The sequence below is a fragment of the Bufo gargarizans genome, chromosome 5, assembly GCF_014858855.1.
Source record: "Bufo gargarizans isolate SCDJY-AF-19 chromosome 5, ASM1485885v1, whole genome shotgun sequence".
Classification (NCBI taxonomy): domain Eukaryota; kingdom Metazoa; phylum Chordata; class Amphibia; order Anura; family Bufonidae; genus Bufo; species Bufo gargarizans.
Window position 1 is genome coordinate 54,313,183 of NC_058084.1, and position 15,130 is coordinate 54,328,312.

At 43.2% G+C, this 15,130-nt stretch overlaps 1 protein-coding gene across 1 annotated transcript in view; it reads right to left on the reverse strand.

The window, feature by feature from the left end:
- SNTB1 (syntrophin beta 1) overlaps positions 1-15,130 on the reverse strand; it is a 176,524-nt gene that overhangs the window by 92,193 nt on the left and 69,201 nt on the right. The window contains 1 exon segment of the mRNA XM_044294710.1: positions 9,718-9,934. Coding sequence (XP_044150645.1) covers positions 9,718-9,934 — 217 coding nt within the window.

Here is a 15,130-nt window from a genome sequence, read left to right on the forward strand (position 1 = left end):
ATGCTACTAGGCCACAAGGGCTGCAAAAATTCTGCTTTTTCCAATACATAAAGCTTCCTGCACATGAGCATATTACAACTCTGAGCTGCATGAAGCCGTAATGCACGGCCTATAGACTTCTATGGGTCCCTATGGTACCTCCATAGATCTAAAATTTCATATGTATTTACTCGGCAACTTGGCTGAAACTGAACATTTTCTTTTCCAGCTTCAACATGATATCCTCATTATTTGCTTTTATATGGTTTATTTAATGGATTTAATATCATCAAACCCGGCAGACACTTAGTGGCCCCATATGATTATCTCATGTTTATTTGCTGAGGCCTAGACAGCAGCGGTTTCACATCCTTCCCTAGGAAGCCACTAGATCTTGTCTCGTCACTGATGGCGGGATTTCAATTACTACCCACTCTGTAACATGTCTGAAGCTCTACTGCAGTACAAATTGACCCGCTGCCACTGCAAAAGGAATTATTATTTAAGCAAGTGGTTTTAAACAGCTTAATTTGGGCTGAGCGCTGGCTCAGCTACTTCCGTGTCGCCTATAGAAGTGAATAGGAGCGGTGGCCGGTCATGCGCGGTACGCTCCCATTCACTTGTATAGGGAGAGCGCTTGGTGGTGGCCGGACCGGAGTCCTCTAGCCACCACTTTGGAGTTTGGACCACTCCGTTCTCTCATAGAAATTAATGGAGGGCAGCTGAGCATGTGCAGTGCGCTCTCCACCACTTTCCGAGCTCCATTTAGGAGATAGGTGCGAGTCCCAGCGGCGGGACCTGCACCTATCAGACAATGGGGCATATCCTAGCGCCCCCATTGTCTCAGATGAGACAACCCCTTTAAGGACGTGTTTCGACATTGGTTTCTTTAGGGGCCCTGAAGAAGCCAATGGCAAAACGAGTTGGCTTCCAGCCGGTCTGCGGTAGGTATTATACTCGTTTACTATGTGACTCTGCTTTACTTGGTATTACTTTTGTTCCCTATGTGACTTGGTTTCAGTGATTTAGTCGTTCACTTGGGTATGAATTTCTTATCTTACATCTTATTTTTTATTAATTTTAATTACATTTTTAGATATTACTTGCCCAATTGTAGACCGTGAGATATCTCATTTTTTTTCCATGTCTTCAATAAAATTTGTATGTTATATTATGTTATGTTATATTATATTTAGTTGGTACATTATTTATAGGAGTTTACATGTCAGGAGAGCGTCACATGTCCTCTTTAAAGGGGTTGTCTCATTCAACCTCTTTCATATTGGACCCAGCACAAATAGCTGATTTTGCCAGCGGAAGACATAACCAGCCAGATACTGCAGTATTTCATTGCAGTCGTAGTATTATTTGGCTCATGACATGGAATACATGGGCCACAGTGTAAGCCACTCTTACAGAGCGGCCCTCTAGTCAGACTAGAGGGGTTCTCGAGAACTTCAAGTTAGGTCAACAATAGCAGACTGGCAGGGTCTGACTCCCGGCACTAGCTTCGGGACAATAGCAGGCACTGGAAGTATGCAGCGCCATCCACTTTGTAGTGGCCACAGCTGGTTACTGCAGTGTTGCTCCTGCTCAAGTAAACAGTGGAGTAACTAGCCGTGAAAACTACAAAGTGGATGGAGCTGTATACTTCCAGTGCTAGCACAGCGAGCCTTGGAGGCACTGGTGAAGAGGATGGGAGTGGCAGTGGCCCTGATAAAGTGTTGTGTCACGGTGTACTCTTTAAGGCCGTTTGTCCTTGGTGATCTGTGTAGTAGAAATTAAGCAGAATTAAATGTAACATATTTTTTTTACTAAGTGCAACAAAGAACTTCCAATACATTCGATAGCAGCAGTTTCCCATGTGCAGTTCTGTGGCACCAGTAAGGATATGGAGGCAGAATAAATGGCTGCAGTTTAGCACTATGTAGTACTGGCCTAGTGGTAGTCTGGTGATGGGTGTCTTAGCCGTAGTCCCTCACCACACAGCAGAGTCTATAGATGCTAAATGTAGCAGTTTACCCTGAGGTCTAGCTTCTCAAGGTTTCACTTGAGGCAGAAGAATGATTGATCTCTCTGGAGAATCCTTTCCAGGAGCAGGAGCCCTGACTTGTGCCTCCTCTCTACATTACGTCCTCACAGGAACTCCCCCTTCGGGCAGGAAGCAGGACCAGCCCACTCCTACCAAGAGAGGAGGAACAGGGTGGTTAGCCCTATTCCTGGTTAACCCTTGCCTTCCATTTCTTAAATGGTAGATATGGCCACATAATACAATACAAAATACATGATATAATATAAAACAATACAAAACTATATACAAAGTTGTAGTACCCACAGGTCTAGGGTACTACACTGGGTTCTGCAAGCAGCTGATTGGTAGACAGATGGTACTTGATCTGATATTGATGATCTATCCTAAAGATATACATAATTAAATATATAATAAATATATAAATTATTAATAATAAGTCCCTCCGACCCTTTTAGGCAGAGCACCCCTTCGATGACCTCAATATCCTCTTATAGAGCATATAGGGTTGTCAGGATGGTGGTGGTGGTTACTAGATACATTTTGGATTATGAAACAAAATCAAGTTTAATTCTGTAACAAGTGTATAAAACATTTCTCTCCAAACCACTGCGTAAATTACAACTAATTTCACTTTGGCACCAGAGGGGTTAAGCCGATCGAAAAGTTTAATTCTGCGCGCCCTACAGCCATCGCAGCTATTTACGGCAGCCTGGATTTCCTTAAATGATCTCCAAGTACACAAGGCTTGTTCTGTTGACTGACAGAAAGGTCAGCGCTCTTTGTGTACCACATCTGGACCGCAGCTGCCTCTCAGGAGATGCTCATCGATCTCACAGCTGCCTGTAACAAGCTCCCCGCTGCCAAAAATAGGAAGACGGCTATGTACAAGCTAACGGCCGCTTCCTGTACTCAGTGAAGGAACAGAATCACTGTTTGTACGTTTTTGCTTCACATAGTTTGGTTTGTCTGTGTCATTGCTAAGTGGAGTATATCTGCGGAGCATTACTGTAGGCCCTTCATTATATTTTATTTGCTTTTTATATAGAGCAAATAGTGCCCACCCCCTTCCTCTCCTTGATGGACAGGTGAGATGACTATGCAGGAACTTGGCACTGGCAATCAGGAAGGAGAGGGAGAGCCTGACAAAGGAAGTAGGAGGAGCAGGGGTGCACCGAGTGGCTTGGGCCCGCCCTCAGTGCACTTTACTTTTAATCCATATGCAGTTGAGCATTTCTTCTTCTCCAGATTGAAGCAACGGATTGCAAAGTGAAAGTTATTGTGGCGAAACCAACCTCGCCACTGGGTTTTGGAGGGGCCTGGCTACTAGCCTCTTGCCCCAGGATTATGGCCCATACTATCTTTGAAGGAGAAGACAGACCGGCCGCACAGCTTAAATCTGTGGAACTGTTTTGGGCAGGAAAGCCATGCTTGCGGCCGGTCAAATGTGACTTCCATGGAATTCGGGAACCCCTGCTCGGATCTGAGTGATTTTGGGATATGTTGTTCACCCAGATCAGAGCTATCCATGGATGTATACATTGTGGGGATATGTGGGGTTTTGGGGTGTTTTCTGTGTTTTGGGGAAAAATGTGTGTTTTCTTTCTGTGAGTGATTAAGTTGTGTATAAATCAATGCTTGTGTGTTCAAAAAAAGAGAGTTCCTGTTTTACCCTTTACCAAGTTCAGGCTGGTGTTTGGGTAACTGATCGACACTGGGGGATTGCTATACGCTGAAGATTTGCTATACTTCCCTGGCATAACTACTAGCTCTTGTAAGAGCTGTTCCTGGCTCCTGTGGTGGTTTTGGTGTAGAGCGGAGTGCTTGGAGTCCTCGGGAAGCACTGGGAGCATCCATCAACGGAGGTACCCGGTCGGGGTGCTAGGAGATCAGTTACAGTTATCATTACATTTTGCTGATCTAGCCCTAAAAGGCATTGTGTCTGGTTTATCTGGGACACACTACCTTTAAGTACCATATTTTCCGTGCCATAAGATACATTTTCCCAAGCAACTAATAGTGTACGCCTCCATTATGCATGTGCTCACTAGTACACTGTAGGACAGGGGAGCGGTGAATACAACATTCCTTAAGCTGGCTGTTACTCACTGATCCCTTTGCTTCTTCCGCCAGCGCCTGTACTGTGACCTGACATCGCACAATGTCAAGTCACAGTGCAGCGAGGCAACGACAGAAGACCAGGGAGCGGTGAGTGCAGGAAGGGTGCGCTGGATCTAGGAGTGGCGGTTCCATCTTGAGAGGTAAGTTCATTTATTTATTTTATGTCTGATCTGAGGTCTGAAGGGGTCTATACTGAGGTCTGATGAGGAATGGCTGTCTGATCTGGGTATGATCTCTGATGGGGCTCTGATCTGAGGTCTGATGAGCCATGGGGGTCTGATCTGAAGTGTCATGAGGAATGAGAGTCTGATTTAGGGGATCTGATATATTTTTTTTTTTTCCTCCTCTAAAAACTAGGTGCATCTTTTGATTTGTTGCATCTTATGGTGCGGGAATTATAGTAATATCCAAATAAACCTGTATTTTTCATGAAGGAGCCTCTACCCGGCTTTATTGACCTCATTTTCTCAAATACTTGGAAAGGACTTAAAGGGAACATGTCACCAAATTACCTATTGATTAAATCAAGCTTTTATTTTAAACATTTTTAAATGAATTTTTGGTGATTGAAAAAAAAAATAAATCCACGTCCCAATCTATTTTAAAAAAAATATTAAACTCCTGTAATTTTGGAACTGGCCACTAGACCTAAAAGTCAAGACTTCCTGTTCTTAGACAGTAGTCACATGGCCCATAGACACAATGGACAGGAAGGGACCTCATTGACATCTATGGGAGAGGTTTTTTTAGGCATGCTCTGTGACTTGTGCAAAGGTCAAGAAGGGAGCAGATAAGCTGTGATATCACCTATTGTGAATGGTGGGTCCTTTGTTATTTATACAGAGGTGTTACCTGTCATTGTAATCCTGCCTGTGATGATAACGAGACGGCTACTGCAAAGTGATCTGTACAGAACAGCATATTATTAAGCCTAGTGGCCAGTGTGAAAACTGCACAATTCTAGTTTTTAGTTTTTTTTTTATATAGATAGTTAAATTGAAAATTAAAACAAAGATCAACAAAAATAACAAAGTTATGTGCAACATAAAAACATGATTAACCCCTTCACTACCAGCACCGCAGCACCGTACACGGGGGTCAGAATATGACCCCCAAGTTATGGAGGTCAGAATATGGTGATGTTAAAAACAATGTTTTTTTGATCAAAGTTTACATTTATTTTTACACTATTTAGACATACAAAACCTACACATATGGGGTATCATTGTAATTGTACTGACCCAGAGAATGAAGGGCAGTTTTGCCGTAAACAAAATGCCGTTGGAACAAAACCAGTAAAACGGTGGAGGAATTAAGTTTTTTTCCAATTCAAACCCATTTGGAATTTTCTTACCGCTTCCCACTACATTTTATGCCACAATTAATGATCGCATTAGAAAGTACAACCTGTCCCACAAAAAATAAGCCCTCATACAGCTATGTGACCAGAAATATCAAAAAGTTATGTACTAAGGAAAATAGGGAAGAAAAATGAAAACACAAAAACTAAAAAAAACCTCAGGTATCCTAAGGGTTAATTAATAACAAGAAGGTTATTTTCTAATGACACATTCCCTTTAATTAAAAACAACATCTTCTTAATGACAGAAAATGACAAATTTCTCATGTAGGTCCCAAACGTAAATTGATATTTTCCTTGATGTTCTGGGCAGATTAACTTTCTTGGTATGATTAGTGTTCCTTCTCGTTACTTGGATTAAAACTAAACTTGTGAAAGAATGCTAAGTAAATCTGAATGGCCTCCGTGGGGCCAGAGACTATTTTATAATTTTTTTTTTAAATGGCCACGTGGAGAGAATCGAATATTTTAGCAATGTTAATATAACTCATGCTGCTTCCTCTCCGGGGCCTCTGGTATTATGAAGTAGGTCAAAGTAATTACTAATGAACAATGTTTACCTCTGCTTTATTATAAAAGTGTCATATGCCAAGGACTGAAGGCAAGAACAGTCCCTGAAAGGTAAAGTAATGGGTAGCATGGCACGGGAGCTACTTCTGTGTGCCAGGAGGGATTGGAAGGTCCTTGCCCTGCTTAGGAATTTTTAATATTAGATGTTGCCAAAAAGATTTATGGGAATAATCTTACTTATAAGATGGTCTGAGCGGTTGGAAGCCTTCATGGCCTGCTGCCAGGAAATTGCATTGAGATGTAGTGGTGGATGTCTTGATGTCCCACATTTAGATTCTGAATAGTTGAACGGCTTATATGGGGTCATTCACCCCAAACGTCATTGTTGTGTTGACTCGCTAGTGTGGAGGAAACCAGCCCCAAGTTTTCCAAAAGGTGCTATGCTGAGACTAGGAACCCAGCTGGCCACGGCATGTCTCAGCTCTCCCGTATCACAGCTCAGGGGGCATGTGTCTCAGCTCTCCGTATCACAGCTCAGGGGGCGTGTCTCAGCTCTCCCTATCACAGCTCAGGCGTGTGTCTCAGCTCTCCCTATCACAGCTCAGGGGGCGTGTCTCAGCTCTCCCCATCACAGCTCAGGGGCGTGTCTCAGCTCTCCCCATCACAGCTCAGGGGGTGTGTCTCAGCTCTCCCTATCACAGCTCAGGGGGCGTGTCTCAGCTCTCCCTATCACAGCTCAGGGGGCGTGTCTCAGCTCTCCCTATCACAGCTCAGGGGGCGTGTCTCAGCTCTCCCTATCACAGCTCATGGGGGCGTGTCTCAGCTCTCCCTATCACAGCTCAGGGTGCGTGTCTCAGCTCTCCCTATCACAGCTCAGGGGGCGTGTCTCAGCTCTCCCTATCACAGCTCAGGAAGGCGTGTCTCAGCTCTCCCTATCACAGCTCAGGGGGCGTGTCCTCAGCTCTCCCTATCACAGCTCCGGAGGCGTGTCTCAGCTCTCCCTATCACAGCTCAGGGGGCGTGTCTCAGCTCTCCCTATCACAGCTCAGGGGGCGTGTCTCAGCTCTCCCTATCACAGCTCAGGGGGCGTGTCTCAGTTCTCCCCATCACAGCTCAGGGGGCGTGTCTCAGCTCTCCCTATCACAGCTCAGGGGGCGTGTCTCAGCTCTCCCTATCACAGCTCAGGGGGCGTGTCTCAGCCTCTCCCCATCACAGCTCAGGGGGCGTGTCTCAGCTCTCCCTATCACAGATCAGGGGGCATGTCTCAGCTCTCCCTATCACAGCTCAGGAGGCGTGTCTCAGCTCTCCCTATCACAGCTCAGGGGGCGTGTCTCAGCTCTCCCTATCACAGCTCAGGGGGCGTGTCTCAGTTCTTCCTATCACAGCTCAGGAGGCAGTTGAAGAATGAAACTGAGCATGTGCGGCCATCTCAGTGAGCAGGAAAAAGAAATAAGAGAAAAAACAAACAGCAGGTGGCGCTATACAGATACATTTTATTGAAAAACTCATTGGGTATTAAACATTTCTGCAGCAGAAAAGACACTCCCCTTGAGCTGTCGGCTTGATATAAATCTAGCAGAGCAATGAATGGGGAGATGTCTGGACCCATGTGAGGTACAGGGCTGGTTCTAGCTTTGTTAGAAATACATTTTTATATATTATATGATGTCTGATTTTCATTTTTTTACATTAGTCATGGGATAAACCCTTTAAGCCATCCAGTCCTACAAGCCATTATGAAATAGGTTGTCTTTTGTTGTCTTTGGGTGTGGCATTATATTTGTGGGTGGGATTTATAAAGAAACAAATTCCACTTCAAGTCCTCCTAAAGATGATTCATTAGGCTGCAAAGCTGGTACGACTTACCAAAAAGAAGCCAGATGAGCATGTAAACAGGCCCACAAAAAAGGTTCCCCAAACAGAGAAACCCTTTAACCTCTTCAGCCGATGAACTGTGTGTCTGTGTAACCGTAATGTCTCATCTCATAATGATTTATTATACATGCTTTCTTTTTAGTCATTAACACAATCATATTTGGCCTTTGGACTCATTGCCGGCCCCTCTTGTCTACAGTGATGTACTGTGTACATTCGATATATTCCTTTGCTGTCCTCATTATCATACAGAAGCATCAAACCTCTGCTGTGCATTGCCTTTTATCATACACAACATATATTTCCTGGATAATAGTGCCCTATACTGACCCTCAGTGTAATATTCATATGCATATAGCCTTCCCAAGCCTCATGACCACATTGCTTTTATTTATTAAAATTAATATTTCCTGTAACACATGATGATGATAGCTCTAAATGTGTACTTAATGTAGCAGAGCCAGAATTGTTATGCCTAAACTGCATATTTTGGGAATTTTTTCCTTCTCTCTCTCTCTCTGTAAATATACATTTTCTTTCTCCATGCATGCTCAGTGGGCAGGCTTAAACTGGTATGATGTCAGATCCATGCAGTGTGCTCTGAACCAATCAAATGAATTTCCCTGCTGCTTCCTCTCCCCTCTCACAGCATGAAGTCTCAGAGATGCAAAGCTGCAGCTTCATTTCCCTTTTCTACTATTAACTGTTGGTTTCCCGTGTCCATCGCTGCTCTGTTTCTCCTTGCAGGCACGGGCACCTCACTGCTCACCCAAACGGTCCCTCTAATTGCGTGGTGGACTGGTTCCACTAGCCTTCCTTCACCTGGTGGTGGTGGTCCTAGCTTCTGGTGTCTTCAGCTTTGGCCTGCATTCCCTCGGGAAGGTCTCCAGGGGGAAGGTGCCTGAGCTTTAGGTTCCTAGTCCTGTATTTAGCCAGTGATGGTGTATTTATTCCATTTGTCTGTCCCTGTATTGAATCTCTGCCTGTTTATCGACCCTGTTATTCTGTTTGCCCTAACCTCGGATATGTCTCTTCAATACACACAATCTCTGCCTGCCCTGACCTCAGCTTGTTTCCTGACTACGAGTGATGGTTGATTCTTTGGTGCTTAGCACCAGTGTCTCTAACCCCGGCGGGTCAGTAGCCAACTATACCAGGACTATTCCAGGAGGCAGTGGCTTGGTTGGTTCCCTACAGCGAAGTCCAAATCACTGTATAGGGGTTAAAGGATGAATACTAGGGCAACACCCTTAGGTTTAGCCCAAAGCCAAACAGGTTAGTTAGCACAGTGGGTAACTGAGGAGGTTTAAAAACATATACAGAGAACCTACAGGCAGGAAAAGGGAAAATGCAAGCTGCTAGGAATAGGATGCCCGCAGTCCCATGTAAACTCCTGGAAATGGAGTGGAAATAAACTTTTGCAGAGCACTTGCTTATAACAAAAGTCTCTGCCTTCAATGAGGCTTCACTTCCATACCAGGCACAGTGACATATATGGATGCATAGCCACACACCCATACATGTGACTGGTAAGGAAGAGGTCTTCAAACCATAGACATGTAAATATCTGATACATGGGGACCCTTCCATTCCTCCAGGCTACTTAATTAAATCCCATAGAGGTAAATGAGCTTGTTCCTCAAATAAGTGGGGTCTTCACCTACCTTGTGGATAAGCCATAAATATCTATGATTGGAAAGACCCTTTAAGAGTGAAAACCAGACAAATAACCATAGCAGTTGTCACATCCTTTTCCCCACCCTTACTGGCAGTTCTTACGAAGTGCATTACTAAGCACCTACTCCAACCTGAGGCCTAATGGGAGTGATCTGCTCCTATTTACCTGCTCTCTGGATCAGGAATGGTCAGGTTCCTTGTCACAAAGCACATCTTGAGTGGAATGGTTTTCCTGTCTCCATAACTGGGCAGGGAAATAGGTGATGGCGGACACTTTGATGAATTACCCAGCCGTGGGGATTCAGGAGGAGGAGTCTCCCATCCAATTTCTGATACTGGAGATCCTTTCTTCACGTAAGGAGTGGCCTCTCGCATGTACTTTACTGCAAAACACATAAAAGACTACAATTACTATACATCCCCCAACAAGTACTGTATATACAGTAGATGCAGCACCCATACAAACTACTATCCCTATTATACAAGCTGCTTCTGGCTTAGTCTGGAAAGGCCTTGTCTTTTTTTTTCCTGTGGTGATTGACTTCAAAGGAGTCTTTTCATCTTCTGTATATTATGTATTCTCCATGTAATAAGTAAGAGTCTAGTAATATGATCAAAAGGAACGAGGAATTAGTGACTATGGTGGTGAGACGCAAAATAAATCAGACACTGCTATTCTGAGAGAGGTTTGCAATGTCAAGTCATTGTCAGTCACACTATTAAGGAATATTTATAGTATCTATCTATCTAAAAATAAAAATTCCATGGCACTTCCAAAAATAAGTAGTGTGTTTATTACACCAGACGGTACCTTTTTCAAATAGATATCCATCCATTATCTATTTAATATCTAGCTAGATAGATAGAGCAGGGACACGTACAAAGTCACCCAGCCAACTACCAAGCGATATTTGTCAGCAGCAGCTCCTCACCCAGCACAATGTCCTCAATAAAAGCCAAGCAGGCTTCATGCCAAACCACGGCACCATGGACCACATCTACACCACAATACAAAGCATTGAAAGACCTTCGACTCAGTGTGGCACCTGGGCTGTTCCTGAAACTTCTGGAGAGCCAAGTAGGGCGAAAAAACATATGATGTCATCAGAAGTTCCTCCACTGATAGCAAATGCAGGGAGGGTAAATGGGAGAACGACTTACAGTATTTCCAGTAGATCTGAACACAGGGCTGCAGCCTCAGTCCAACCCTCTTCAAAATCTACATCAATGAGCTGGTGGTGGCTCTAGAGTCCTCCTCGGCACCAGGTCTCACTCTCCATGACACTGAAGTGAAATGGCCTTCTGCTGCTATCTCCAGCAGAGACAACCTGGAAATCCTGGAGAAATTCAGCACCATGTGGACTCAGCCCATCATTTCAAAGATGAAATGAAAAGCAGGCATCCTAAAGCAATTCACCCAAACACAGCCCAAGCAAGTGACCAACCTGTCCAGCCTGACAAAAGGTGCAATCTAGAAGATACACAAGGGCAAAGTGGAATATTTTAGCGTCTGGAGGAAAGACATAAGAACATTACAGAAGCTGAAAATATATGAGAGCCTACAGATGGTGTACAAACTGGTCCCATATCTGGACAAACTACCCAACCCCAGAGACCAACAGATCCTGAGCCGGTACAGCCTGAGCGCCCACAGTCTGCTCATCGAATGTGGGTGGCACCGACACAGCTAGATAAATAGACAGATACATAGATAAATATGAGATAGCTAAATAGATAAATATGAGATAGATAGATAGATAATGGATGGATAGACAGCTAGATAGGTAATGGATGGATAGATATAGAATGGATAGACAGATAGAGAGATAAATCCAAAAAACGAGGCAGAACTCCAACTTCAGGTGAAAAGGTGATGACCCAATTTATTTCCCAGGCAACGTTTTGGCCCGCTTAATGAGGCCTATGTCAAGCAAAGCAAAGGCCTCATTGAGAGGGCCGAAACATTGCCTGGGAAATAAATTGGGTCATCACCTTTTCACCTGAAGTTGGAGTTCTGCCTCGTTTTGGGGATTTATTATACAGTGGAAAAGACGCCTGCTTTCCCTAAGGATTTGCACCCTATTCATGCTGTCTAACTGTGCCGCTGCTTTATCTGTGTTTGTAGATAGATAGACATAGAATAGATAGATAGATAGATATAGAATGGATGGATAGATAGATAATGGATAAATAGATATCTACATCATTTCTGTACTGTGATACCTTTTTATATATTAACTGCTCGCTCATCTATCTATCTGTATCTCGCCCCGTTCTTCTGTCTCCGTGTGTTAGTATGAAGGTCTAACCAGCCGTGCACTTTCTCAGGAAGCGGCAATTATCAAATTTATTCTTTGCACAAATTATTCATTTCTAATCATGTAAAATCCTCATTTACGGCCAACATCGCTGAACTCAAACAAAGGATATATTTTATCTTTCATCATAGACAAGAGAGACTTGCCAAAAGCTGAGTGCAGAAATATCTCCTGTTCCACAGAACATCCATTGTCCAGTGTGTGGATGACATTTCTGCCGGGACCTGAGAACATGATGCCTACCAAGTGTCCCTCTTTTTGACCCAAGTCCCTCTGCCTCTTTTTGCTCCTTAAATGTCCCTCTTTTTAACCTTAGAAATAAATATACATTAATAAAGTTATGTTAAAGTTATTTAGGCTACTTTCACACTAGCGTTTTAGTTTTCCGGTATTGAGATCCGTCATAGGGGCTCAATACCGGAAAAAAACGCTTCCGTTTTGTCCCCGTTCATTGTCAATGGGGACAAAATGTAACTGAACAGAACGGAATTCCCCAAAATGCATTGAGTTCCGTTTAGTTGCGTTCCCATTCCGGAGAGAAAACCGCAACATGTTGTAGTTTGCTTTCCGTCCTGGGATTCTCTGCCACAATAGAAAACGGATCTGTCCTCCATTGACATTCAATAAAGTTCATGACGGATCCGTCTTGGCAATGTTAAAGATAATACAACTGGATCTGTTCATAACCGATGCAGATTGCTGTATTATCAGTAACGGAAGCGTTTTTGCTGAACCCTGTCGGATCCGGTAAAAATGCTGGTGTGAAAGTCGTCTAAACTGCTCCAGAAACTGTCTGGTTCCCACCTGCATATCCCACCTTGACATATGTTTTCATTATTTGGTACAATTTGGATTATTTAGATTATTTTTGTGCTAATATTTAAAAGAGTGTTCCAGGGCAAGAAAAAAAAAAAACTGTCCCAGAGGCTCCACATGCTGTGAAACAGAACTTATACCCACCTTACAGATCCCCCGCTCCAGTTCCAATGGTACAAAGGCCCAGAAACGTTTTTTTTTTCCGTTCAGGGTCTTTTTTTTGCTTTCCGTATACGGAACCATTCATTTCAATGGATCTGCATAAAAACGGAAGGTACTCCGTATGCCTTCCATTTCCGTATTTCCATTCAAAGATAGAACATGTCCTATTATTGTCCGCATAACGGACAAGAATAGGACTGTTCTATTAGGGGACAGATGTTCCGTTCCGCAAAAAACTGAATTCACACGGATGTCATCCATATTTCTTGCTGATCTATTTTATTGCGGACAGCAAAATACTGAAAAAGACATACGGTCGTGTGCAAGAGGCCTTAGACAGTTAATGGGCCTTTCACATGAGGGGCTCATCATATTGCTTATTAATTAATCAGCCAATGAGTGGCAGCATCGATAATACTATATTCACAGATACCATAAATGGTTTAAAAATGACCACTAAATGGGACATTCCAGGGATATGCATCAGATATAAGTCTCTTATCGTTGGGGGTCAGTGAGGGTCAGTAAGGCTACTTTCACATCTGCACTTTGTATTCCAGTTTCGAGATCTGTCAGAGGATCTCAAAACCAGAGCAAAACGCTTCTGTTTTGTCCCCATGCATTGTCAATGAGGTCAAAACAGATCAGATTCAGGATGTCTTCCGTCCGGTTTGCTCCGTTTTGTGTCCGGTCTGCGAAGCGAAACAAACTGGATCTAAAAACAAATGTGAACATTGTAAGTCAATGAATGCAGAAAGAAGTTGGTCCAGCCTTGCTTCGTGGGGGTCCAAAAAAGCACTTTATTGAAAAGTAATATATACTAAAAACATCCAGATATAGGTTGCAAGCGTCTACGCGTTTCGGGCAGAAAACAGTTTAGCCCTTACTCATGAGTAAGGGCTAAACTGTTTTCTGCCCTAAATGCGTAGACGCATGCAACCTATATCTGCATGTTTTTAGTATATATTACTATTCAATAAAGTGCTTTTTTGGACCCCCACGAAGCAAGGCTGGACCAACTTCTTTCTGCATTCATTCCTATTTCTCCCAAACCGGGTGAGGGAGCGGTTCCGTGCCTCCATAGCTGGAGTTCCAGGCAGGTGAGAGCTGCTTATATACCACGTTTTTTTCTGAATGAATTGTAAGTCAATGCTACCGGATCTGTTTTCTTATCCATTATCCATTGACTTACATTATTTTTGGTGCCAGATTTGGTTTGTTCAGTTTCAATTTAATACAACCGCATCCAAATGGAACGGATACATCATGATGTATTAAATTGAATGGAAGTGTTATGCTCCGGTTTTGAGATCCTATACCAGATCTCAAAACCGGAATACAAAGGGCAGATGTGAAAGTAGACTAACTGACCCCCACTGACCACTAATATCTATTGTATCTATCTACCTATCTAGTATCTACAGTGGCATGCAAAAGTTTGGGCACCCCTGATCAAAATTACTGTTAATAGAAACAGTTAAGCAAGTTGAAGATAAAATGATCTCCAAAAGGCAAAAAGTTAAAGATGAATCACACTTTTCAAAATTTTAAGCAACATCAGTGTATTATTTTAGTTTTGTACAATTTTAGATTGAAAAAAGGAAAGGAGTACCTTGCAAAAGTTTGGGAACCCAAGGAGATTTGAGCGCCCAGATAACTTTGACCAAGGTCTCAGACCTTAAATAGCCGGTTAGGGTAAAGACTTGTTCACAATCATCGTTAGGAAAGGCCAGGTGATGCAAATTTAAAGCTTTATAACTACCCAGACTCAACCTTGTCCCAAAAACAGAAGAAATGGGTTCTTCTAAGCAGCTTCCTAACATTCTGAAAATGAAAATGGTTGAGGTCCACAAGACAGGAGAAGGCTATAAGAAGATAGGAAAGCATTTTCAGGTTGCCATTTCCTCAGTTCAAAATCTAATTAAGAAATGGAGGTTAAGAGAAGGTCTGGGAGACCAGGAAAAAAAGGCCTGGAAGACCAAGAAAAAATTCTGCTTGTTGGATTGCTAGAAAGGCAAATCAGAACCTCCGCTTGACTGCAAAAGACCTTCAGGAAGAACATCTAAACAAGCCTAATTCATTTTGGAAACAAGTCCTGTGGACCAATGAGGTCAAAACAGTACTATTTGGCCACAAAGAGCAAAGGTAGGAAAAAAAAATACCTCACCAACCATTAAGCATGGATCAGTCATGCTTTGGGGTTGTGTGGCAGCCAGTGGCATGGGGAACATATGACGAGTAGAGGGAAGAATGGATTCAATGAAATTCCAGCAAACATAACAC